The following is a 26,512-nucleotide window of genomic DNA, read 5'->3' as shown; positions in this document are numbered from 1 at the left end:
GTGGGTTCAAGTCTTGTGTCTGACACACATTGGTTGGGTGACTATTAGCAAGTCAATCTCTTAGTGTCCCAGACAACATGGAAAAATATAAAAACCATTCCTAGCTCAAGGGGCAGCACAGAAACAGGTAACAGGCTGCATTTGTCTCTACCACCATCACCTATCTGTAGCTTGCCAACTCCTGCTCTATAACTCACATACATTCCATATATCTTTGTGTTTAGATAAGCAGTAATATGTATAGTAGCTCATCCTTTTTTGACCCTATCAGTGTTACACATAATAATATTAATTGTCCATTTTAATTATTAAAAGCCACTAAGAGTTGGTTTATAATTCTCTTTTGCCATGGAGTCATCAAATCCTATGAGCAGCAGTCTCATCTAGTTCTTGCATTCCTGACACTTCATTATCAGGCTCCCTACTCCAGAAAATTGCAGTCGGGTCTGGAGCCCTAAGGACCCTCCCTTGGACTTCTTAGAGCCTACCTTCCGGGTCCTGTAGATTTTTCAGAGGGTCCCAGTGAACTAGCAAGACTCTCATGCTGTATAAGTAATGCTCTCCCACAGCATTTGCTGTGGTAGTCTTAATTGGCAGCCCATACTGGAAAGGGTAGAGACTGTGTCTGCTTAACTTGCTTTTTATAGTACTTTGTTTCAGGTGAATGCACAGGTGAGTATTTATTAGGAGGATGAGATGATTGGGACAAGCTCAGGCATTCTAAGGAGAGGAAATAACATGCTGGGAAACAATTTCTTCCATTATATAAAAGGATATTCACCCCCCCCCCATTTCAATCTCCCTTTAACAACTGGAATACTTCTGTTCTGAGCATATGCTTCTGACCGAGACCCTGCCCTTAGGTGGTGTGCTCTTGTCTGTAGCTCCCTGACTTCCTGACAAAGCATAAGTGCCCCAGGCAGATGGCTCTGTCTCATCGTTTACCAGCTGCCTTCTCACTCAGGTCTCGTAGCTCTGAGCTATTTGCTATTGTTGCACCCCATCATTATTACACAGTTATGAGGCCAGAAAACTAAGCAAACCTAATGAAAGAGGAAACAGCTTGGCCTCATCCAGTCAAAATCATTTATCAAGCACCCACTATGTGCCTATTGTTGTTGTTCGGTTGTGTCCAACTCTTCGTGACCCGATTTGGGGTTTTCTTTGCAAAGATACTGGAGCCGTTTGCCATGTCTTTCTCCAGCTCATTTTACAGATGAGGAACTGAAGCAAACAGGGTTAACTGACTTGCCCAGGGTCACACAGCTAGTAAGTATCTGAGGCCAGATTTGAACTCTGAAAGATGAGTCTTCCCAAATTCAGGCTCAGTGCTCTATCCACTGCACCACTATGTGCCAGACACTGTGCTAATTAGTGGGGATACTTCCCCCCAAAAAAGCAAAGAAGAGTCTCTACTCTCAAAGGAACTCAGAGTCTGATAGGGGAGGCATCATTGGTACACATCCCTCTGAGAAATCTTTGCTGGGCATAAGGTTTGTAGGGATAACAAGTTACTTAATAACTCCCCTAGCCATGTGGCTCAATGGTGAGAAGGTCCACAAAAAGGGACCATAGAAGATTCTCAAATGGATCCATGACCAATACCCAAGACAAACAGACCAAATCAACCCAACCCAATTTTGAGGTAGGATGTGATGTAGACTGCATCATGAAACAGTGAAAGGCTTGGATGACATCCAAAGATGATTTGGGCAAGTTATCTTTTCAGACCTTTTATTTTGAAAATGAAGAAACCAAACCCCAGAGAAGTTAAGTGACCTGCCTCTAGTTATAAAGTGAAATAATGGCACAGTGTTTTTTCATCTGTACCATTCTGCCTTTCCCTAAACAGACCTTAAATAAACCCAAAAAATCATTGGGGAAACTGAGTAAGTTTTGCTTGTAAAAAAAGGCTATTTGAACAAAAATTGTGGTCTGAATCAGTGAGAGGAAGTTTGGGGAAGAGGATATAGGAAATACCGAAAAAGAAACATAGTTAGAAAGCTAGTCTGTTGCTAAGTATCTTACTACAAGTGTTCCTAAAAATTAGAAATGTTGTTACCCAGCATTGAATATTTCTATTCAGAAAACTGCTTCCTGAGGACTTTAGGGCAGGGGGACTATATAATGAGTTGGGGGGTGGAGGTGAATACGTATTGGCTTGTGTATGTTGGGTGGACCCTATACAATGAGTATGTGGGAGGGTGTTGGCGTTGTGGCTTGGCCACTCATGTGAATAGAGGTGTGTTTGTGTATGCTGTGGGTGTGTGCATATGAAAACTGATAGTATTCCAGGCATTCTCTCCTCTGAGCAGGGATTGTGCCTCTTGGTGATCAGTCCATTCAACAAACACATTTTCTGCAAGTAAACAGTTGTGAGAGCTTCTAATTCTTATCAGAATACCAAGTTTGGCATGAGGAGTCTTTAAAACAGTGATCGTCTCAAACCCTTAGCTTATCAGCTTGGATTGGCAGGATCTTTTTATAGGGGTCAGCTAGTCTAACCCCTCATTTTACAAATGAGGAAATGAAGAAGAGAAGTGATTTGCCCAAGGTCATGTGAGCAGAAACAGGGTTCAAATCTAGGTTCTTTGACTCCAGATTCAGGGCTTTCTCCACCTCACCACCCCCAAGTTCTTTACTGTGTCTGCTAGACGAAAGTATCGTAGGATCCTAAATCTAGACCTGGAAGGTAGTCTACCTCTTTCATTTTATAAGTGAGGAAACTGAGGCCCAGAGAAGTTAAAGTGGATTTAGATATGTTTTGATATAGCATAAAGACATGTCAATACATTTGTTTTCCCTAAATCTTGGTATGGGAACCCTGGTGACTAACTGATGCCCATGGGTTTTGTATGTCCTGGAGTTGTAGAGAAATGGGGACCCTGTCATTGAAGCCAGTGCTATCCTTCACTAGCATTCTTAGGTCATCAGGGTCCCTAGCCTATGCAGAGTTCATTTCTAATACTATAACTGATTAGATATTCATTATGGTCTAGCCAAGAGTCAGGGTTTTTCTTTCCCAGAGAAAATGTACCATTGATATATTGCTTTTAGACTGCTGTCCATAGGGTAGAGAGATTTGCCTATTAACAGAATGAATTCCCACCCACCCTCCTTTATTCTTTCTCTCAGAGAATGTGTAGGCAGATGTCAAGATCAAGGGGGTTCAGTGACCTTTCAACTCAATATCAGGGAAGGATGAGGATGTCAGAGAGTATTTAGGATGGTGGAAGTCATCTCTCTTACAGTAGCTGTGAGTGGAAATACTTCCTACAAACTCTCAGAACTGGTCAATCCTGTCCTGAGACATGCCCCATTTAAGCAAATGTGCTATTATGAGACACAGAGAGTTGACTTGGTATGGAAAGCATGAAAACATTAGGGTTTCTGTCTCGATCATTAACTCATAATGACTCTTCAGAGCTGATTTAGCCTCCAGGCAAAGTTGAGGCCCTCTACAAGAAGGAATGGTGGTTGGAAATGCCATCACTTTAATTAGCCATGTAAATTAACTTGTGCCTAAAATCTAGACAGAATCAGGCTGGATTGAAAAGAAATTAGGCAGTGGGTTTAATATATTTTAATAGGCAAGGTCTGTCTTGGCTGTTGTCTTTGTGTTGTTTTTTTTTTAGGGGTATTTGTGTTCATGGGAATAATAATAATATTAACAATAATAATTCATTCAATTCATGCTTTAAAGCTTTCAGATCTGTAAAGTACTTTATATCCATTATCTCATTTGGGATACACAACCACCCTGTAGGTACTGAAAGTATTATTATCCCCATTTAACAGATGATAAGGGGCAGCTAGGTGGGGCAGTGGATAGAGCACCAGCCCTGGAGTCAGAAGGACCTGAGTTCAAATGTGGCCTCAGACACATAACACTCACTAGCTGTGTGACTCTGGGCAAGTCACTTAATCCCAATTGCCTCACCAAAAAAGAAAAAAAAAAGATGATAAGACTGAGGATTGAGATAAAATGACTTGGCCCGTGGTCACATAGCTAATAAAAGCTAGGGATGGGATTAAAACCTAAGTCTTCCTGTCTCTCCCAGGAAGCTATTCACTAGGCCCCTGGTTTTGAAACTGGCTCTAGATAAGTGCTTGTGTTCTCTTAACCTAGTGATGCCTTAAAGAAGGAAAGGATGGAACAGGTTAAATGTGGATGAGATCATTAAGAGTTTTATGGACTTGTAAGACTTTAATAGGCTTAAAGACTCTTTTGAACTTCCCTGCAAAGTTGGCTTGAGTGATCCTTGTCAGATAAGGCCATGGTGTTCTGTTCAGGTCAATCCAATCTACTTTTCTTCAATACCCGTACAAGTCTATACTGTCCTGGCTACCGTTTCAGACCTCTAGAAACTTCTCCTAAATTAGGCCACGTGGTTTGAAATTGACTACTCTGGACTGTCTGTAAGCAGGCCAGTGAACTTGGCAAAACTTATCTGAAGTGCCTTCCGCCTTCAATTTCACTGACACCCTTCTTCTTTTTGTATCTGGGGGGCAGGGTGTTCTCCTCTTACTCACGTACCAAGTTCCTCAAGTTGTTGTTGGCTTACCAGGGACTACTTTTGCACTCTCTATACTGGATCATTTTTTTACATTTTCTCCCCTAGAAAATATTACTTGTTCTGTGCCCCATTCATACAATGGCCTGCTTTCAGCTGCCTTGGATAGAATGGGAAACTAATTGATAGGATCATGCTAATACCTAATAGTGGCTAGGGGTATTAGCATTCTGACCAGGGACAATGCCTTAACCCAAAGGAATGAATTTTTGAGACCTTATATAGTGTGAGAAGAGAGTTTAGGAATGTAATAATTGTGTTTCATTATATTATAGAATTTAAAGGTAAAAGGTATTATCTGGTCCAACTTCCTTATTTTACAGATGAGGAAACTGAGGCTCAGAAAGGAGTCATTGGCCTATAGTCAGTCAGATACATATGCACTTTATGCTATTGCTACTGCAAATATCACCCCCAAGTTATTTTTGAAATACACAGGGTTTCTGATTATGGGTTCCTTGCTTTGGGGGTTTAGGACCCTTCCCCTATCAAACACAAGTCACTCCAGTTCTTTTCAATCAGTTAGTAAATAAGTACTTAAGTGCCAGATACTGTGCTAAGCATTGGGGATACAAAGAAAGGGGTGAGGGGGATATTGTTCCTGACCTCAGAGTTCACGTTCAAATGAAGAAGACAGCATACAAATAACTATGTATACATTGTACAGAGATAGATATATGGTACAGAGAGGATGGAAGACAATATTGTAGAGAGAAGGCCCTAGCAGTGGAGGGAACTGGGAAAGGTGTCCTAGGGAAAGAAGCTGGGATTTGAACTGAGGCTTGCAGGAAGCTACGAAATCCAAATGAAGGAGGTAAGGAGGAATAATTCCAGGCATGGGGATCAACCAGTGCAAAGGCAGAACTGGATGATAAAGTGTCATGTGTAAGGAAGAGAAAGGTGAGTGTCCTTAGATCACAGAATATGTGGAGGGGAACTGGGAAGGCAGGAGGGAGCAGGTTCTGGAGAGCTTTCAATGTCAAACAGAGGATCTTCTACGAGGTCCTGGAACCGTCTTCACTCAGCATGGATTTTTCACTATTGCTGACTTCGTCTATCTCTGGACTGCACTTGTTTCAGGAAGACAGAAATAGTGTGTGGTTATGTATAACCTATATCAGATTGCTTGCCGTCTTGGGGTGGCAAAAGTGGGGAAGGGAGAGAGGAAGAAAAATTTGGAACTCAGAATCTTTTAAAAAAAATGAATGTTGAAGGGGCAGCTAGGTGGCACAGTATATAGAACACAGGACCTGAGTTCAAATGTGACCTCAGACCAAACACTTGACACTTACTAGCTGTGTGACCCTGGGCAAGTCACTTAACCCCAATTGCCTTAAAAAAAAAAGAATGTTGAAAATTGCCTTTACATGTAATTGGAAAAAAGAAAGCACTATTAAAGAAATAGTGTGTGGCTTAAGGGAAATAAAACAGCATTTTTTCTATAGTGTGTGGCTTAAGGGAAATAAAACAGCATTTTTTCTGCATGAGCCAAGTGCAAATGATGATCATTTCTACTGAGACAGAATGCATACCTTTTGCTGGAAACAGGCTGAGCTCATTACAGGAATTCTACTCCCTTCCTCTGCCACCATATCATTCCCTCCACTCACCCATTCTGAAGAATCATTCATTGTTCTTGTGATACATTCGGTCTGTGAAGGAGCCCTGCTCTTTAGTCTTTGCCACCTCTCAATGGGCTGAGATTATGAGAAAGGACTCCTAGCTGTAGGCTCATCATGCAGCTGTGACCTACTGCTAAAGATGTGGAAGGATGCCTTTAGGCAAGGTAGGTGGAAAGCAGCTTCTCCCACTGTACAGATAGCACATGAGATTCTACACACTTGCTTACTTCTCTAAGTTTCCTCAAACCATATGGAATAAAGGGGTCATTGTCAAGGGTATCCCACAGACTGGTGGGAACAAAGCCACTAAAAAAGAAAACACTGCTTTGAGGTCAGAGGACATGGTTTTGAATCCCAGTTTGGTAGCTTACTACTTGAGTGACCTTGGATAAGTTTTTTTCCCTTCCCTGGGCATCACAGAATCTCATAGATGGAAGAGACTACAGGGGACATCTAGTCCCACTTGGGCCTGAACAAGAATGCCTCTACAATTTCCTTGACAAGTGTTCATCCAGTCTTTGCTTGAAGAATAACAATGAAGGAACTCAACCTCTTGAGGCAGCGCATTCTTCTTTTATTTATTTTAAATAATTAATTAATTAATTTTTAGTTTTCAGCATTCACTTCCATAAGATTTTGAGTTTTAAATTTTCTCTCCCTTCCTCTCCTCCCCCCTCCCTAAGACAGCATGTATTCTGATATAGGCTCTACTTATACATTCATATTAAACATATTTTCATATTAGTCATAATGTAAAGAAGAATTAGAACTAATGGAAGGAACAGAAAGAAGAAACAAAACAAAACAACAAAAGAAAAGGAGAGGAAATAGTATGCTTCCATCTGCATTCAGACTCCATAGTTCTTTCTCTGGATGCAGATAGCATTTTCCTTCGTGAGTCTTTTGGAGTTGCCTAAGATCCTTGCATTGCTGAGAAGAGCTAAGTCTTTCAAATTCAATCATCACACAATGTGGCTGTTACTGTGTACAATGTTCTGGTTCTGCTCATTTCACTCAGCATCCAGTTCATATAAGTCTTTTCAGGTTTTTAAACAACATATTGTAGGATTATGGTTCTTAACCCACTTTATCTACTTCTGTTTTATGGGAGTTCATCCCATTCACATTCACAGCTATGACTACTTTCTATATCTTTCTCTTCATCTTATTTTCCCCTCTGTTTCTGCTTGTCTCTCTCCTTTCTCCCTTTCCCTCCTCACTAGTTTTGGTTTTAACCACCACCTCCCTAAGTCTGCCCTCTCTTCTATCAGTCCCCTCCCTTTTCTTCCCCTTTACCCTTGCTACTTCTTCCCTTCCTTCTATCCACCCCTTCTTTTTCTTTCCCCTTTACCCTCCTACTTCCTATAGGGTAAGTTAGATTTCTATACCTAACTGATCATATTATTCCCTCTTTCAGCCAAATCTGATGAGAGTAAGGTTTAAACAATGCTCATCTCCCTCCCTTCTTTTCCTCTACTGAAATAGGTTTTTGTGCCTTTTCATGTGATGTAATTTACCTTTGTCTGCCTCCTCCTTTCCTCTTCTTCCAGAACAATCCCTTTTCACCACTTAAGTAGATTTTTTATCATCACATCAAAGTAAACTTATACCCACACCCTTTGTTTATGTACACTCCTTTTACACATTGTAATAAGGATACAATTCTCAAGAGTTACAAGTATTATCTTCCCTTGTAGGGATGTAAACAGTTTGCCCTTATTAATAACATGTTGTTGTTTTCTGTCCTATTTACGTTTTCAATGCCTCTCTGGAGTTTTGTATTTGAAGATCAAATTTTCTGTTGAGCTCTGGTCTTTTCAACAGGAAGGTTTGGAAGTCCCCTATTTCATTGAATGCCCATCTCCTCCCCTGAAAGATTATGCTCAATTTTGCTGGGTAGTTGATCCTTGATTGTAATCCAAGCTCCTTTGCCTTATGGAATATCATATTCTACACCTTCTGATCTTTTAATGCAGAAGCTTCAAGATCCTGCATAATCTTGACTGTGGTTCCATGATATTTAAATTGTTTCTTTCTGGCAGCTTGCAGTATTTTCTCTTTCACCTGATAATTTTGGAATTTGGCTACAATATTCCTTGACATTTTCAATTTGGGATCTCTTTCAGGAGGTGATTGGTGAATTCTTTAGATGACTATTTTACCTTCTGGTTCTAGGACGTCAGGGCAGTTTTTCTTGATGATTTCCTGAAAGATGCTATCCAAGCTATTTTTGTCATCATGATTTTCAGGTAGACCAATGATTTTTAAATTGTCTCTCCTGGATCTATTTTCCAGGTCAGTTGTTTTACCAATGAGGTATTTTATGTTGTCTTCTATTTTTTCATTCTTTTGTTTCTGTTTGACTGATTCTCACTCTCTCATAGAATCATTAGCTTCCACTTGCCCAATTCTCATTTTTAACGAATTGTTTTCATCTATTAGATTTTGTACCTCCTTTTCCATTTGGCCCATTTTGCTTTTTAAGGAGTTCTCTTCAGTGAATTTTTGTGCTTCCTTTTCCATTTGGCCAATTCTTCTTTTTAAGGCATTGAGTTCTTTCGGCGTACTTTTTTTCCATTTGGCCAATTATATTTTTTAAAGACTTGTTTTCTTCAGTGTACTTTTTTTTTTCCATTTAGCCAATAGTATTTTTTAAGGACTTGTTTTCTACAGTCAGTTTTTGAGATGAGGACATTGAGGCTCAGACATATCCAAGGTCACACATGCAGTAAACAGCAGAACTGGATTTGAACACAGATCCTTTCTTTCAAAGTCTAGGACTCTTTCCACTCACCACTCTACCTCCCTTTCTGACTGCCATATCACACTGTTTACTATGCTCAGGTACATCTCCTCCATGAAGCCCTTCTGATCCCCTCAGTCATTTGGGCTTTTTTACTTCTTAACCTATTTTGTTTTTATTAATTTATATTCTGTGTTGCTTCTTTCCAGTAGAATGTAAGCTGCCAGAGGGCAGGGCATATTCTTTTTTTTTTTTTTAGAAGAAGGGGAGGGGGGAATGTCCTTGTATTTTCAGTATCTAACATAAAGCCCTGCAGTTGGATGAATCAAACTGGATAACCCTAAGGTCCCTTCTAACTCTAAATCATTCGAGTATCTCTGAGAATACTAGGTAGCCCTGATGACTCTACCACTATAATAATACTTTTGTATATTTTTTTTTGTATTTTGTATATTACACTATTCTTTATGAAGTATTTTCATATCCATTACTTTATTTGATCTTAACAACTCTGTGAGGCAGATAGACCAGATATATCCATTTTATGGATGAAAAAAACTGAGGTCCGGAGAAAGTAGGTGATCTGATCAAGGTTGCCTAGCAAGTTAGTTACAGAACCAAGACTACAACCCAGATCTTTTGGTGCTTATCCAGGGCTTTTTCTTCTCTACCACAATGCCTAGTTAGGCAGTCCTGTCTGGTCTTTTGAAGTGATCAGTGCTTGTCTCTCAGTCTTGGCAGCTGCAAATCCTGGGCAGAAGCTATTTCTGCTGGCTGAGTTAGTTTTCCCTCTATCCACACTAAAGCTTTTATTTGTTATTCAGGGGAGATTCTTTGTCTCTGAGCTGCTCTGGGAATCCCAGCCTTGAAAGAAGTCCCTCCAAGTATTTCTGTCCTGCAAGTGAAAGGCTTTTATCTTTAACTACAATGACATAGGATTGTTTTAAACTTCCCAGGCCCCTCCCCCCCTGCTTAAGTGAAAGGAGCAGAAACTGCTTTCTATTTTCTTTTCTCTTCTTTTGGCTTAGTGAATAGAGAGCTGGCCTCAAAGCCAGGAAGACCTGGGTTCAAGACCAGTCTCTAATACACACAGTTTATCTGTCAGGAAAATTCACTTACATTTTCAAGGTTCCAGGCAGCTCTGAGGATTCTCAGCTGCAAAGAAGGTTACTGACCTGCGCTGGTAAAAGGTACTTGCTCACTTAGGAATTCCCTGCACCAAGGACATCACAGGTCAACTTCCTGTCCCTTACTATGGACTTAATTTTGAACATCAATACAATTAAACTTGCTTTATAACATATACTTCCAAATTATTTTATTTCAGTGCATAAAGTGTCAATATTTTTCAGGCATTTCTCCTATACCTCATCAGTTCCTTGGGCTAGTCTGTCCCCTCATTTGTCATCTAGCTGAAAATCTCTTAGGTATGCAGTATGAAATGTGGCTCTGAAGCCATTTCCCATCAAACTGCCAACTAATTTTCCTAAGTGCATTCAGGTCTCTAAAAATTCAATTGTATTTTATTTTAAGTTCCAACCCTCTTTTTTTCTCCTCCTTCACTCATTGAGAAGGCAAAAAATACAATACCCATTACATATATGAAATCATGCAAAACATATTTCCACATTAGCCATGTTCCAAAAAAAAGTTAAAAAACAGAAAAAAGAAAGAAAGAGAACAGACTATATGCTTCAATCTGCATTCTGAGTCTATCACTTCTTTCATCTGGAGGTGGATAGCCTTTTTCATTATGAGTCTTTTAAAATTGTGGTGGATCATATCATCCAGTAACTCTGATCTAAGTCTTTCATAGTTGATCTTCACAATTTTGTTGTTACTATGTAAATTCTTATGGTTCTACTCACTTTACTTTGTATCATTTCATATGATCTTCTCAGGTTTTTCTGAAACCATCTCCTTCATCATTTCTTATAGCACAATAGTATTGCAATGTATTCAATACACCTTAACTTGCTCAGCTGTTCCCCAAAAGATGTGGATCCCTCAGTTTCTGATTCTTTGCCACCACAAAAAGAACTACTATAAATATTTTTGTACATATGCATCCTTTTCCTTTTATCTCTTTGCAATATAGACCTAATAGTGGCATTGCTGGGTCAAAGGGTGTATACAGTTTTATAGTTTTTGGGGCATAGTTCCAAATTGCTCTCAAGAATGCTTGTCACAGCTCTACCAACAGTACATTAGTATTCCTATTTTTCTACATGTTCTCCAGCATTTCTCAATTTCCTTTTCTGTCATCTTAGCCAATCTGATAAGTATGAAGTAGTACCTCAAAGTTGTTTTAATTTGCATTTCTCTAATTATTAATGACTCAGAGCATTTTTCATGTGACTATTGATAGTTCTGATAACTGCCTGTTCCTATCCTTTGACCCTTTATCAATGGAGTAATGGTTCTTATTTTTACAGATTTGGCTCAGTTCCATATTACATATACATACGCATACACACACACACACACATATACATATATACATGAAATACATAGACATATCAGAGAAATTTACTGTAAAGATCCCCCCCTTTTCTGCTTTTCATCCAATTTTGACTGTATTAGTTTAGTTTGTGCAAAACCTTTTTGATTTTGTATAATCAAAATTATCCTTTTTACCTCTTATGAACCTCTCTGTTTCTTGTTTGGTCATGAACTCTTCTTCTATCTATAGATGTGACAAGTGATATCTCCCATGCTCCACTGATTTGCTTATGATATAACCCTTTATGTTTAAATCACATACCCATTTTGACCTTATATTGGTATATAGTATAAGATAGCTAGTTTCTACCAGACTACTTTCCAATTTTCCCAGCAGTTTTGGTCACATAGTGAGTTCTTGCCCCGAAAGGTGAGATCTTTGGGTTTATCAAACATTATGTTATTGTGCTCATTCCAAGTACATTTGTTAAATAATCTTTTCCCTGCTTTCAATTTTCTATAGGTATGTTTAACACTGAACAGTCAGTGAGTTATTAAGCATTTACTATATGCTAGGTACTGTGCTAAGTAGTAGGGATACAAAGAAAGGTAAAAACACTAAATGCTCTCAGAGGAAAGGGGGAGACAATGTGTGAACAGCTATGTACATACAAAAAGAAAAGATGATGAGGGGAAAAGGAAAAGAACCTATATGTTCTAAAATATTTATAGCAGCTCTCTTTGTCGTGGCAAAGAACTAGAAATTTCAGGGATGTCCATTAATTGGGGAATGGCTGAAGTAGTGGTATATGATTGTGATGGAATACTACAATCTTAGAAAAACATGGAAAGACTTGCACAAAATAATGATGAGAGAAATGAGCAGAACCAAGAGATCACTGTTATGATAACAGTAATATTGTTTTAAGGACAACTTTGAGTGATTAAGTTATTTTGACTAATATAAATACCTAAATTAACCATAAAGGACATATGAAGAAAGATGCTATCTGAATCCAAAGACAGAACTGGTAAATGGAAGTATATATATATGATAATTTTACATATATACCTATTTGTGTCTAACGGTGGTCATCTCTAGGGTGGGGGAAGGGAGGGAAGAAAAAAAAGAAATTTACGTAACTGTTGTATATTTAAATGGAATGGCAAAGTTATATATAGTAGATTTGCAGTTTCATGTGTGATCATCTTTTTTAAATGATTCTATGTTATGGAAATGTTTGTTTTATTCCATAAATTAAAAACAAAATAAATTTTAAATAAAAAAACCCAATTATATACATACAAAGTATATGCAGGGTAAATTGGAGGTAATCTCATAAGGAAGGCACTAGAATTAAGAGTGACCAGCAAAGACTTTTTGCAGAAAGTAGGATTTTAACTGAGACTTAAAGTCAAGGGAGCCAAGAGGTGGAAGCGAAGAGAGGGAGAATTACAGATTACAGGCAATATTCAGTGAAAATGCATGGAGTAGAGTGAAGATGGAGTGAGGAACAGTATTAATGAGAAGCAGAGTAAGACATAAAGAAAACTGCAAAAGTACGAAGAAACTTTAAAAATCAAACACAGGCCATGTTTTTTTTTTCTTTCCTTATTTTATATTTAAGTTTAAAATAAATTTTAAAGCTCAAAAAAAATCAGTGTATTTTACATTTGATCCTACAGGTAACAGTGGAATTTATTGAGTGAGGACAGAGTGTGTGTGTGTGTGTGTGTGTGTGTGTGTGTGTGTGTGTGTGTGCTGGTCAGACCTGTGCTTTAGGAAGATCACTTTGATAAATGAGTGGAGGATGGACTGAAATAGGGAGCATTCCAGATTTATGGCAATCGTCTATAGCAGTCTAGGCATGAGGTGATGAAAGCTTACACCAAGCAGTCACATACAAGAGATGTTGAGAATGGATACATGGGGTTAGTGCATGCCACCTGGGCAGGGAGAAGGATGACTCCTAAGCTGTGGGCATGGGTGACACATTAAAAGGGAAGTTTGGAAGAAGGGAATGTTTGGGGGGAAATAAAATGAGAATAATTTTGAATTTGTTGAGATGTCCAAAAAAGACAGTTGGAAATGGAAGACTAGAGATCAGGAAAGAAGTTTGAACTGGACAAATAGGTCTGAGAATCATCTGCATAGAGAGGATAATTGAATCCATGGGAGCTGATGAGATCAGCAATTGAAATATATACATGTATATATCTATATCTATCTATCTATCTATCTATATATATATATATAGAGAGAGAGAGAGAGAGAGAGAGAGAGAGGGAGGGAGAGAATATGTAATATTCTATAGAATATACAATAATATATAGAGAGAAGAGGGTCCAGAACAGAGCCTGCGGAGCTACCCAAAGTTATCAGGCATGACTTGGATGAGGTTCCTGCGAAGAAGACTGACAGGGAGCAGTCAAATAGGTAGGAGGAAAATCAGGAGAGAACAGTATTACTAAAACCTAAAGAGAAGACAGAATCAAAGAGAAAAGGGTGATCAACAGTATCAAAGGTTGCAGAGATGTTAAGAAGGCTGAGGATTGAGAAAAGATTTGGCAACTAAGAGATTGTTGGTAACTTTGAAGATAGTAGTCTCAGTTGAATTTTGATATCGGAAGCCAAACTCTAGAGAGTTAAGAAGTCAAAGGAAAGGAAGTGAAAGCATATATTGTAGATGGCTTTCTTAAGAAATTTGGACACGAAAGTGAGGAGCTTTACCGCACAATAGCTAGCAGGGATGAATAGATCAAGTAAGGGTTTTTAAGGATGAAGGAGACATTGGAATGTTTGTACACTGGTGTACACTTAATGGTGTGCCTTTTCTATTCTATTCTTGTTACCTATTTTTTTTTTTGGTCCAGTACCAAATATTTTCAAATATAACTGCTTTGTAATGTGTTTTAAAGCCTTTTTTTCATCATGCCCTTAATATTCTTGCCCACTTGTTTCTCCATATTATGTTCATTATGATTTTATCCAGTTCTATAAAGAAACCCAATGATATTTTGATTGGTTTTACACTAACTACATAAATTAATTTAGGGAGTATTGTCATTTTTAATACATCAATCTTACTAGTTCATGAATGTCCCTCCATTTATTCAGGTCTATCCACATATATTTTTAGTGAGGCAAATTCCCAGATATTTGGGGGTTTTTCTTCCATTTTCTTTTAATTGTGATACATCTCACTTCAGCAAAAGGCCTCTACTGATTGAATAATGAGCAAGTCAGCTTGGTGGGAAAGTGCCACTGGATAGGAAAATGAATTTACCTTGCCTCACCACTGCATTAACAGAACATGATAAAGTCCCTTGCCATCTGTCTATATCAGCTTCCTGCTACATAAACTCTGATCTCCCTCTAGAGAGGGCTTATAAGTAAATAAAAGATGATTTACACATTACAACAAATATTGATTAGGTACCTACAGTACTAAGAGCTTTGTGCTAGCTATTAAGAGACCTGCAAAATTTAGATAACACATAACTGTAAGCTCTCAGGAAGCTTACAGTCTAGTAGGGTGATAATATACCAATACAGATAATATATAATATACAATATTTACATCATAAGTGCATCAAAGTGTTCTGTGAGGTCTTCAAAGGAAGGCTGTTCATTAGGTACAGTAAGTACCTATGTAACTAGTCTGTTCTTAAAGATATGTTAATTCTGTATGGTGAGAAGAAGCATAGTGTAGTAGGTAGGGGACTGGGCTTATGGTCAGAAAGGCATAGATTCAGGTCCTCCTTCTTGCACATACTAACTGTATGACTAAGGGAAGTTATTTAACCTCTCCATGCCCCCACGAAACTCTCCAAGACATAAATAACAGACAGAGTTGTCATTTGACATAAGTAGAAGGAGTTTATACACCACAAGTTCCTATGTCAGGACTTCCCTACCCAGATGAATGGAGGCACTGATCCAAGCCATAGACTGAAGGTAGCCCAGAGCCCTAGACAAAATGCCAAAAGCTCTGATGATTTTAGATCTGGTTTTACCACTAACTAGCACTAGCTAATCTTTTAAGGTAAACAGGGTAGGTATTTCTCTCTCTTTTTATTCTTTAACAATTTAGGAGCCAGAAATATAGAGGTTGAGTGACCTATCCAAGGTTATACAGCTAGCTAGTGTCAAAAACGAGCCTACAACTCAGGTCTCCTAACTCCCAGGCCCTTGCTCTTCAGCCTTGACTGTGTTTTCTTGGTGATAGCTATTATTTTTTATTGTAAACCTGAATGAAATAACCTTCATCATTTAATTGTTCTCTTGGGAGCTTCCTTAGCTATATGGAAATATGACCATCAGAAGTACATGGGTTATCCCAAATATGTATATCCCTTCATGTTCCAGTAAGGCAGGGCTTGCTATTTCTCTATTGAGTCCAATGTCCATTGCTAGAAGGAAGTCAGGTCTGTGAAAATCCTCTAACAGTAGAAAATATAAGTTAGAGAAGAGTTATTCAATTTAAATAATTCTCCTCAAGGTTTCTTTAAATAGCAACCTCCTCTTGCACGTTTGAAATATTTGCTTAACAAAGTATTATTCATACACTCTTTCTTTCCAGGAATGCATCTACTGTATAAAGAAAGCCACACCTATATTTTACCACTGAGCTTTGCTAGGAATCATTTTCAATAAAACAAACATTTAAGCTCCCATTCCTTCCCTCTTCTCTACCAGGAACTTTTCTTTGGACATTATAGATTTTTTTTTTTTTTTTTTTGCTTTTTGCTAGGCAATTGGGGTTAAATGACTTGCCCAGGGTCACACAGCTAGTACGTGTTGTGTATTGTGACATTATGGATTTTGCTAAGTAAGACCAGATACCAATTGAAAATATTTTTTTTTGTCCTTTAGATACTTTTTCTAGCAAATCTATAGTTTATCATCTGTTTTCTTTTTTGCCATCTAAACCATAAGCTGTAAGTCAAATTAACATGGTATTCTGGGTTATCATCTTCTAATACTTGGTGTATCAGTACAATGTTGATTTTTATCCTTAGAACCCTTTTGGTTCTTGATAATGCTTTGTAAACCTTTACAAAATTAGCAGGTTCTCTTGGCAATCATCAATCTGGTACAATTCTAACTTTGTATCTCAGGAAAATTAGCTCCTAAGATGCCATTGGACCAAAGCAGAAAATGAACAAATACCACAACTTTTGCCAGTTTTAGCACCAAGAAAATTGGTGCTGGTGTATCTTTTTCTTATCAAATCTCTGGTGTTCCCCTGAGGCTATAATTTTAGCCCTCCATTGTCTTACCTCCCGATGGCCACTTTCCACCCTTTATCCTATCTAGGCTCCATTCTCCCTTGGCCACTGTATTCCAGGTCCCTGGTGTTCTATTACTTCACAGTCCCCTCAGACTACTTGGCCACGCCTAGATCCCTCCCAGTCTTTCTGTATATAAAGTCCATCTTGTCTCCACTAAGGTGTTTAGATTCTTAAAATCTAGCCACTGCTCAGATTCTTATAATCTAGCCAATAGCTCACAAGACTCTCAGATTCCTTAAGAGTCTGGCCAATATGGCAGATCTTTAATAAACTTTGTCTTTGGCTGAAAGGAGGCTTAGGTCGAATTATTTCAGGCAGGACCCACATGTCGTGATCTTGGGGCACCCCCAAACCTCTAGACCTCATCAATAGTATTGACTCTTTGGTTTCCTTGTGTGTAAAACGGGGAAGCCAAAGTCAAACTTCTTGGGAGCATCTTTTAAACAGACTTTGAAGGCATTCTTTTTTTTAAATTTATTTATTTTTAGTTTTCAACAATCACTTCCATAAGCTTTTGAGTTTTAAATTTTCTCCTCCCCCCGCCTCCGCCTTTCCCTGCCTCCCTCCCCAAGATGGCGTGCAAAAAGGCATTCTTGATGTTGAGGATATATGGTTTCTGGATCTTCTGCAGTTGTTCTATTAAATGAACTGATCTTTCCATTAAAGCCTCATCCACCTCCTGCCCTGTAATGGTGGCCGTCCCCCAAGGCTCTGACCTGGATCCCTCTTCTCTTTTCTCTCTGTATCTTCTTATTTGGTGACTTTATCAGCTCCCATGGATTTATTATCATCTCTTTGCAGATGGCTCGCAGATCTATATGTCCAGCCCCTGACCTTTTGTCTCCTGCTTCCAAGTTTACCTTACATGTGTTTTTTAATATAGCAAGTACTCTAGCCTTCCTCTCCTAGAAGGCTGATTACATCACCCCCTCAAGGATTTAAGAGGACCCTTGAGAGACAAGGGGGCATTTCTCTAATGCTATCAGTTCAAACTCCCATTCTGTTTTGTTTTTGTTTTTTGCTAGGCAATGGGGTTAAGTGTCTTGCCCAGGGTCACACAGCTAGGAAATGGCAAGTGATTGAGGTCAGATTTGAACTCCCATCCTCTTGACTCCAGGGCCAATCAAGCTCCCATTCTGACATGTTCCTCCAGCTGCCTAGTACTGCTTAACTCCTTAATCCCATATAATCAATTAACATTGTTTCATTTTTACAAAAGAATATTTGTTTTGAAGATATAGCAAGAACAGAAGTACAAACATTTTCCCCAACTAGAGGGGTGCACTATATTCCTATATACTTCCTTGGTCTCTGGCAAGAGTGGTTAACTCAGTTTCTACATAGCATTGGTCCCACCAAGTTCACATCCAAATGGGGCATCTGTTCTGTATAAGTCCCAGTCCCAACTTCTGCAAGAGGCCTTTCCCAGTCCTTAATCCTAGTACCTTCCCTCTGTCTCTGTCTCTGTCTCTCTCTCATTCTCTCTCTCTCTCCATATATATATATATATGTACATATATAAATATATATATAAATAAAATCTTATTTGTATATAGCAGTTGACATGTTGTCTCCCTCATTAGATTATGAGCTCCTTGAGAGCAGGAACTGTGATCTGTTTGGGTTTTGGGTCTTTTTTGTATCTCTAACTTTTACTAAGTGCCTGGAATATAGTTGGTATTTAATAAATGCTACTCAGTTGACTGTGTTGAGTTCTAAAGGCCATTCTTAAGTACTTGGGGCATCAATGCTGCAATGGGTACAAAACCAGCCTGGCTCCACTCCTATACCTCCTTCTCTAATCTCCTTAACCTAAAATAAAAGAACAAACAGCGAGGCAAAGAACTGAGGCCCATATTCATGGATGGGGAGGATTTAAAAACTCCCTTTCCCCTTACAGCTTTGCCTCTCTTCTCTTACCTGAATTCCACCAGACAGGAAGAAATCTAACCAAGACAGGGAAGAAGTTCTAGTCAACTAGTACCTTCAGATTGTACCTCAAGTTGTGGACTCTTCATAAGGCAGCTAGAAGACCAGAAGCAGTTTAAAGAATATCTATACAAGCTCCAAAGTGGGAAATGCATCAACCAACCACTCTGTTCCTGCTAGGAAGGGCTGGACTCATTGGCCAATAATAAATGTGAACAGTTGTCACCCCTATTAGGATATAAGCTCATTGATAATAGGTTTCTTTTGGTTTTGTCCTTATATACACATCACCTAGCATAATATCCGGCCTATAGTAGGAACCCAATAAATTCTTATTGATTAGATTGATTGATAGATCAATTATTTAATAGGCTGGACTTCCATAAAGACCCACTCTGATGCTTCATCAAGACAGGAAGATGACCTTGGGTTCTTACAAGTTATACCAGTAAAATATGAGTTTGGGCAGGTTTAATCAAAAAACAAAGACTTTGAGTATAGACCCAGTGATGTACTCTGTCTGTCTATCTCATCTGAAGCCTAATCTGGCTAAGTTCAGAGAGAAATCACACTAGATTTAGCATTGGAGGACCTAGATTGTTGAATCCCAGTTCAGCTACTGCCTTTGTGAGCTTTGGCAAATCACTGAAGCTCTTGGAGCCTCACACTAAATCTCATGATCAAGCCAGATTGGCTAATGGCTAATGTATTTGTTTTGACCACAGCAACTCTCAAAGGCGATCTACTAAAGTTGAAGAGGTTGCAATCTGCATCAGCATAGGGACGACCCACATGGACAAAAATCACAAAGGCATAAAGTATTGCAGTAAAATTGTCCAGTTCTTCTCTTGCCTATTCAAGATGTTGTAATCTATGTTTCAGTATCCCATAAAAAAAAAAAAAAAGGTATACTTGAAGGGGGTAGATGGAATAAAACTTGTGTTTAAAAGTAGAAACCCTTGGGCTACTTAGCAGGGACTTAACAGTGTCTTTCTCTTTTTGCAGACTCCTCAACCATGGTGGCACCACCAGCCAACACAGAAGCCCAGGTATGTACTTTATCACTCAAAAAATACAGGACCAGAGAATCATCAAGTTCTTAGTGGCCCATAATAGTCATCTAGACAATTCCTGTTTCCTAAGTAACAGTTGGATCATTGACTGGGTCTTGTAAAATGGGGGTGAATATTATCTAGCAAGGCCCTGAATTGTAGAAAAGAATGGGGCCATGCCAAGACATTTCCACATTATCCTCCTTCACACACATTCTTGTCCAGCAAAACTAGCCTTCAATACACCATCTCCCCATTTGGTGCCTTCACATGGGTTCTTCCCTCTGTCTGGAATAGACCTCCTCTTCACCTCTGCCTCTTAGAATTCCAGCTTCCTTCAAGGGTCAGCACAAATGCTCACTACCTATATGAGGCCTTTTCCCCCTACCCCAAATTACCTTTTATTTATTTTCTATATATTTGTATGTGTATATGTTGTTTTCCCTAATGGAATAAAAGCAAGTAAATTCCTCAAGGGAAGAGACTTTTTGTATATTTGTCTTTGTAAGAATAATCATCATAATAAATATTTATATAGAGCTTACTATGTGCCAGGCACTGAGCTAAGAGCTTTACAGTAATTAACTCACTTGATCCTCACAACCCTCCTGGGAGGTAGGTGGATCCTCAGAGCTTATCACAATGGCTAATGGATTTTTGGGTGGAGTTGTGAAATCTGAACTGAGGTTTCATTGGCCCTTGGAACTTCCTCTACCAATGAAAATCAGCACTTTCTTTGCATTTTTTTTTCTTTTTCTTTTTCATTTTTGGAGACTAGATCTCTCTAGTTTGCCCAGTGTGGAAGTACAGTGGCTACTATGAATCAGGCAGAAGCTTTGACCTGCTCCGTTTCTGAATGGGACAATTTGTCCCTCAGTAGGCAGCCTGGTGGCTCCCTGCTCTTGAGGAGTCTGCATAGTAGGACTGCACTTACTTCAAAGCTCCATTTGTCTAACCCACTGCAGCTCAGAACTCTGGAGCTCCAGATATCTTTCAGTCATTCAGTTTCAGCCTCTCCTACTAACAAAGACTACAGGCGTGCCTCTGTGGTTTAGAATCTTAAATTTCCTAGAGCACTGAGATGTTAAATAATTAGCAGTCACTATAAATGTGTCGGAGCTAAGACTTGAACCTGTAGCCCAGGGGTGGGGAACCTGTAGCCTCGAGGCCACATGTGGACCTCTAGGTCCTCAAGTGCGAAGCTATAGCCAGTTGTCTATCCAATAAGCCATGTTGCCTGGCACATAGTAGGCACATAATAAATACTTATTGATTGATTATCATAAATCTAATAAAGGGTAAGGAAGTCCCATCTGAAATCTTGCACAGACTTTAATTTACCGCTGTCTGCAGACAATATTCCCAGAGCCTCAGGAAACTGATTCCTCAGAATTAACCTAAATTAAATCTGCTGCAGTATGAATCTATTTACTAGGCATCATACATCTAGCTGAAAAGGAACCCAACCCCCTCATTTTATAGATGAAAAACCTGACACTCAGAAAGGTTAAATGCCCAGCCCAAAGTCACACAGGGAATAAGCTTCAGAAGCAGGATTTTAACCCAGGACCCCTGAGTTGACTGCCCCTTCTTTTCTGTCCAAGCTAGGATAATGATCTTCAAAATGGGGTTGACATTAACGGTTGTGTGCATTTAGAGACCACTGAGTTTGGTATTTTGGAGTTTTTTTCCCATTCATTTTGGCTGCTTGTGCTGATCCACAGCAGTTTCTTGGCTCTCATTATAAGATACCTTGATTAGGTATCAAAACTGAGAATCAGAATTCTCTGGGAGCTTTGTTTGGGGGCAGAGTGGATGTGGGGAGTTACTTGGCATTCTTCTCGAACCTAGACAGCTCTATTTGGCATCGATCCCAGATTTTTTCCCTATGGAGAGGGAGAAATGAGGGAGGTAGGAAATCACCAAGAAGGGATTTAATCAACAAGCCTTCATCAGATAAGACAGAGGCTGAGAAATTAGTTAACTCTTGTAACACTAGAGTGGAGCTGTAGCCTAGTGCTAAAGAGGACCTGAAGATTAGCTCATTCTTTCAATAAGCATTTATTAAGCAGAAGCTGCACCCCAGTAAAACCCTCTCTATAGAGGGCTAAACCAGGTTGAGGGTGACCAACAGGCCTCAAACTTGTTGGTGAGTTAGGGGGATGTCTACCCCAAGCATATGGAAACACCTCTCCCCTTAGAATGGGGATGAGAATAATTTGTTCCAATAGCCATAAAGGCTACTGAAGCAGATGCTATAGAGTGCTTAGAGCTTGTTTAGACATCAAAGAAGCCAAGGTCATCCACTGCATCCCTGGCTTGCTACTGAACTTTAATACTATGGAAGAGAGTGAGACTGAGTACTTTGTACAACTCTGCCTCACTTAAATCTAATTCTTGGCAAGTCAAGATGTCTTTTGTGATGTCATGGCTCCCTACAGGAAAGGGGGCAGTAAGCTGGTGAAGTGGACAGAATTCCATGCCTGGAGTCAGGAAGACTCATCTTCATGAACTCAAATCTAGCCTCAGACACTTACTAGCTGTGTGACCCTGGGCAAATCACTTAACCCTATTGGCCTCAGTTTCCTCATCTGTAAAATAAGCTGGAGAAAGAAATGGCAAACCACTCCATTATTTCTGCCAAGAAAACCCCAAATGGGGTCAAGAAAAGTCAGACATGACTAAAAAATGACTTAACCACAACATATAGGAAAGAGAGCAAAGTTGGTCAGACTTGCTTTTACAATTTCCAGTTTCCTTTAAAAAAAGATTTTTAAAAAAATATTTTGCTTCAACACATACAAAACCATAAGGTACCACAGTTCAATCTCCCCTAGTGTACAATATTCAAGAACAGTTAGAACAACATCGAAAGTCCTTTCAACCTTCTACCTTGGTAATTTTCCATTTGTTAAAAGAAAAGCCAGGCATGGATTGTGGAAGTTAGCATCAACGTTGTGACTTTGAGCTTAGTTTTGTTGCTATTTAAAGCTGTATTCTATCGTGGTAGCAAGGGTATATATTGTTGGGATTTTTTGGGGGGGGGATCTTTATTCATTTAGTATCACTTCATAATAGATTTTCCCCATCTTTCTCTGCTTCATATGCAACTTTCTTTATTACTTTATGCAGTAATAATATTCTATTACATTCATATACCACAATTTGGTCAGTCATTCCCATTGTTTCCAACACAAACTGTTTCCACATTTTTTTTAGCTACTCCCAGTAGTGCTGCTATGAATATTTTAATACAGATAGGTATTTTACTTTTGCTGATAATCTCACTGGGTCATAAACCTAATAATGGGGATCTCTGGGTCAGTGACTCTGAGCAATTTTGTAACTTCTCTTGCATAATTATGCATTATTTTCTAAAACAAGTTGGAGTGTTCTACCAGCAATGAATCTGTATTTCCTGTTTTCTTCCCCTATCCACAGTAAGATCTATAACCTTCCATTCTCCTCTAACTTTTTAGTGGTATGACTTTTTTATATTTTTATATTTAGCTCTCTCATACATTTGGAATTTATTATATTATAATAGCTATAATACAGCAGCTAGGTGCTGATTGTGAAGGGCTTTAGGAGTCAAACAGATAAAAACTAACATGTATATAGCATTTGGGCAGCTAGGTGGCACAGTAGATAGAGCTCAGGCCCTGGAGTCACTTACTAGTGACCCCGAGCAAGTCACTTAACTCTGCTGGCCTCAGTTTCCTCATCTGTAAAATGAGCTGCAGCAGGAAATGGCAAACTATTCCAGCATCTTTGCCAAGAAAACCCAAGGACAGTAGCACATGACTACACAACAAAAATAGCGCTCTTTATGTATGTTATTTCATTGGATCATCACAACAACCCTGTAAGGTAAGTGTTATTATATCTCCATCTTACAGATGAGAGAACTGAGCTTGAAAAAGATGAAGTCACTTGTCCAGGGTCACACAACTAGTAAGCATCTGAGTCAGACCTGAAACTCCAAGTCTTCCTGATTCTAAGACCAGCACCATAGCCACCTAGCTGTCTTGGGCGTATGCTGGTCCAAACCTATTTTCTGCAAAACCACTGTCTAGCTATCCCAACAGATCTTGTTTAAATGAAGAGTGTTTTTGGATGATACTTTGTGTCCTTCACTTTATTGAAGCTTAGATTCCCAGAAGTCCAATGCCTTCTTAATCTTTTTCTTCTAATCAATTTGACTGATCAGCTTTTCTATTTTTTCTTCAGTAACAAATAAACCCCTAGTTTCCTAATAATATTACTCTCTAATAGTAAAATCCTTCACAGTATCCCTGCATAGCACCTTTATAGGCACTGAAAGTCATTTATTAGAGAACCACAAACCCCTTGGGGCATCTACCATTAACCTGATCTACCTACAGAGCATTCTTCTAGGTGAGGAGTTCTAAGTACTTTTTTATGACCTTGATCCCTTTGGCATTCTGGGGAAACTTATGGACCCCTTCTCGGTTTTCTTTTAAATAAGATAATTTTTGTGCGTTTAGCACAGTGCCTGACACATAGTAGATTCTTAATAAATATTTGTCTCTTCCCCCACATACATACTTAAAAATTCACAATGGAAGAAAATGCTAGATTTCAGTTAGAGGTTAGTGAAAATAACAATATATGTATTTTTCCCCATCCAAATTCATGGACCCTTTGAAATCTATCCACAGGTCCCTGGACCCCCTAGGAAAAGTCCCATGCTAGGTCCCTGAGGATGGTATTTATTTTTATTTGTTGAGCATGCTCAGTGACTCTGCCATCTGACCCTCCACTCCATGGTTTAACTCATATCTCATGTTTGTGACCTGAACCTGCCTTATCAGAAGAGAGATAAAATAGTTGGGCTGATGCTTTGCAGGCTGACACTGTGCGTATTTGCTATGTTGCTGAGTCATTTTTTTCAGTCAAGTCTTACTCTCTATGACCCCATTTGGTGTTTTCTTGGAAAAGATACTGCAGTGGTTTGCCATTTCCTTCTCCAGCTCGTTTTACTGGTGAGGAAACTAAGGCCAACAAGGTTAAGTGACTTGTCTAGGGTCACACAACTAGAAAGTATCTGAGGCCAGATTTGAACTCAGGAAGACTCATCTTCCTAACTCCAGGCCTGACTCTCTCTCCACTTTGCCACCAAGCTGTACCTACTTACTATAGGTGAGCTCTGTACCCTGATTCAGGGCTCTCAATTTCTCTTCTCTTTTTGGTGTGTGAGATCAGGACCTTGTTATATAGATGGCCAACTTCCCTTTCTCCCAGCCACTGGACCCTCCTCAACTCCATCCTTTGTGTAAAGTACTCTCTGAAGGGCAGTGAATGCTGTACCTGTCTGCTGGCTCATTCCCTGCACAGTACCTGCTTTTAAGGCCTATTCTGTTCTCTCCTCTCCCCACAAGGCTCATATTTCCCATCAGCTCACTCAGTAATAAAGATATAGGAAACCAGGGTTCTTGGGTCCTCAGGGAGGGAAAAGAGAACAGTCAGCCAAGCTTCTTTCTTCTGCTCCAAACCCTGGATCAAGACTAGAGGGAGGAAAATTCCCCCTCAACCCCCCAGCCAAGTGGCAAATTCTAGTATGAACGGGGTCACTCTACTGCATGGTGCCTTTCTTTCCTTTGTCCTAATGTGGCTATTTCCTATGATAGACCCATAGCTGGCCTTTCTGCCCCATCTTCACCTGACCTTTTCTCTTCTATAGCATCCAGATCAAATGAGCTAACACTTAGTCACCAAGCATGTTTTAAGCACTTACTATGGATGCTAGAACTTAAGTTCTAGGAATACAGAGAAAGGCAAAAAAACCCAAACAAAACCAAAACAAAACAACCCCTTTGCCCTCAAGGAATTTACATTCTAAAGAGGGAGCTAGCACTCAAACAAACAAGTATGAGACGTAAGTGGGAGGTTGTCTCAAAGGGAAATTCCAACAGTGAACATGCTAAAGGCACTCTACAAGTTCAAAATTGGACCATTAAGCTGAACTGCTCACTAAGCTTCTGTTCACTGGTCACTCCTCCTGCTCCAGGAAAAGGAGCTGGGACTTTTAGGCACCATGGTGTAGCAGAACATGAGGATGATCCAAAATCAGAGAACTTGGGTTGGAGTTGCTAGTTTTGTAAGAGTCAGACAAGTTACTGAACTTCCAATTTCCTCATTTGCCATGTGGGTCTGTCCTACCTTTCGAGGCTCATTCTGTAGTAATCCCTTCACACAGTCTGTGATCCAGTCAACCTCAGCTACTTGCTGATCCTAGTAAACAACATTCCATTTCCCATCCCCAAGCCCTTTGTACAAGCTGAACCCCCATGCCTGAAATCTACCCCCTCCTCACCTGTATCTCTTGGACTCTCTGGAGTTCTTAAAAGCTTGGTTTCAGTGCCATGTCCTATGAGAGGCCTTCCCAGACTCACTTCCCCCAGATATCATTCCTCTCCCCTCCCCCCATATCTTTTTGTATACTATGATGTACTTTATATTTACTTATATGTACATAAGTTGTTTCCCTGGATAGACTATAAGTTTCTTGAGGGCAGGGACTATTCACTTTTTCTAGCCGTACCACTAAGTGCTTAATTAATGCTTGTGGATAGATTGATTGAATACTTATATACTACTTAAGCACAGGGGGGAACTTTAGGTACTTAGCAAATGCTTGTTGACTTGACATGCCCCTGGGGGTGGGAGGGGAGGGGAATTAGATTGATTTAAGAATTTATTTAATTTGATCTGGGATTTACACCTCTTCCCCCCTCCCCCACACACCTTATAATTTAATACTTTGTTTAAAAAACATTTCAATTCTGGAATTTAAATCATCCCTATCTGCTAATGAGTGATGGCTTATTTAGA

At 39.4% G+C, this 26,512-nt stretch overlaps 1 protein-coding gene across 1 annotated transcript in view; it reads left to right on the top strand.

Annotated features, from left to right (window-relative positions):
* SPIRE2 (spire type actin nucleation factor 2) overlaps window positions 1–26,512 on the top strand; it is a 57,606-nt gene that overhangs the window by 4,496 nt on the left and 26,598 nt on the right. The window contains exon 2 of the mRNA XM_027846030.1: window positions 19,611–19,654. Coding sequence (XP_027701831.1) covers window positions 19,611–19,654 — 44 coding nt within the window. The remainder of the gene's footprint in view (window positions 1–19,610; window positions 19,655–26,512) is intronic.

Source organism: Vombatus ursinus, unplaced genomic scaffold (assembly GCF_900497805.2).
Source record: "Vombatus ursinus unplaced genomic scaffold, bare-nosed wombat genome assembly UNPS02005286.1, whole genome shotgun sequence".
In the NCBI taxonomy this organism is placed as follows: Eukaryota; Metazoa; Chordata; class Mammalia; order Diprotodontia; family Vombatidae; genus Vombatus; species Vombatus ursinus.
This window is presented reverse-complemented; position numbering and strand designations above follow the sequence as displayed.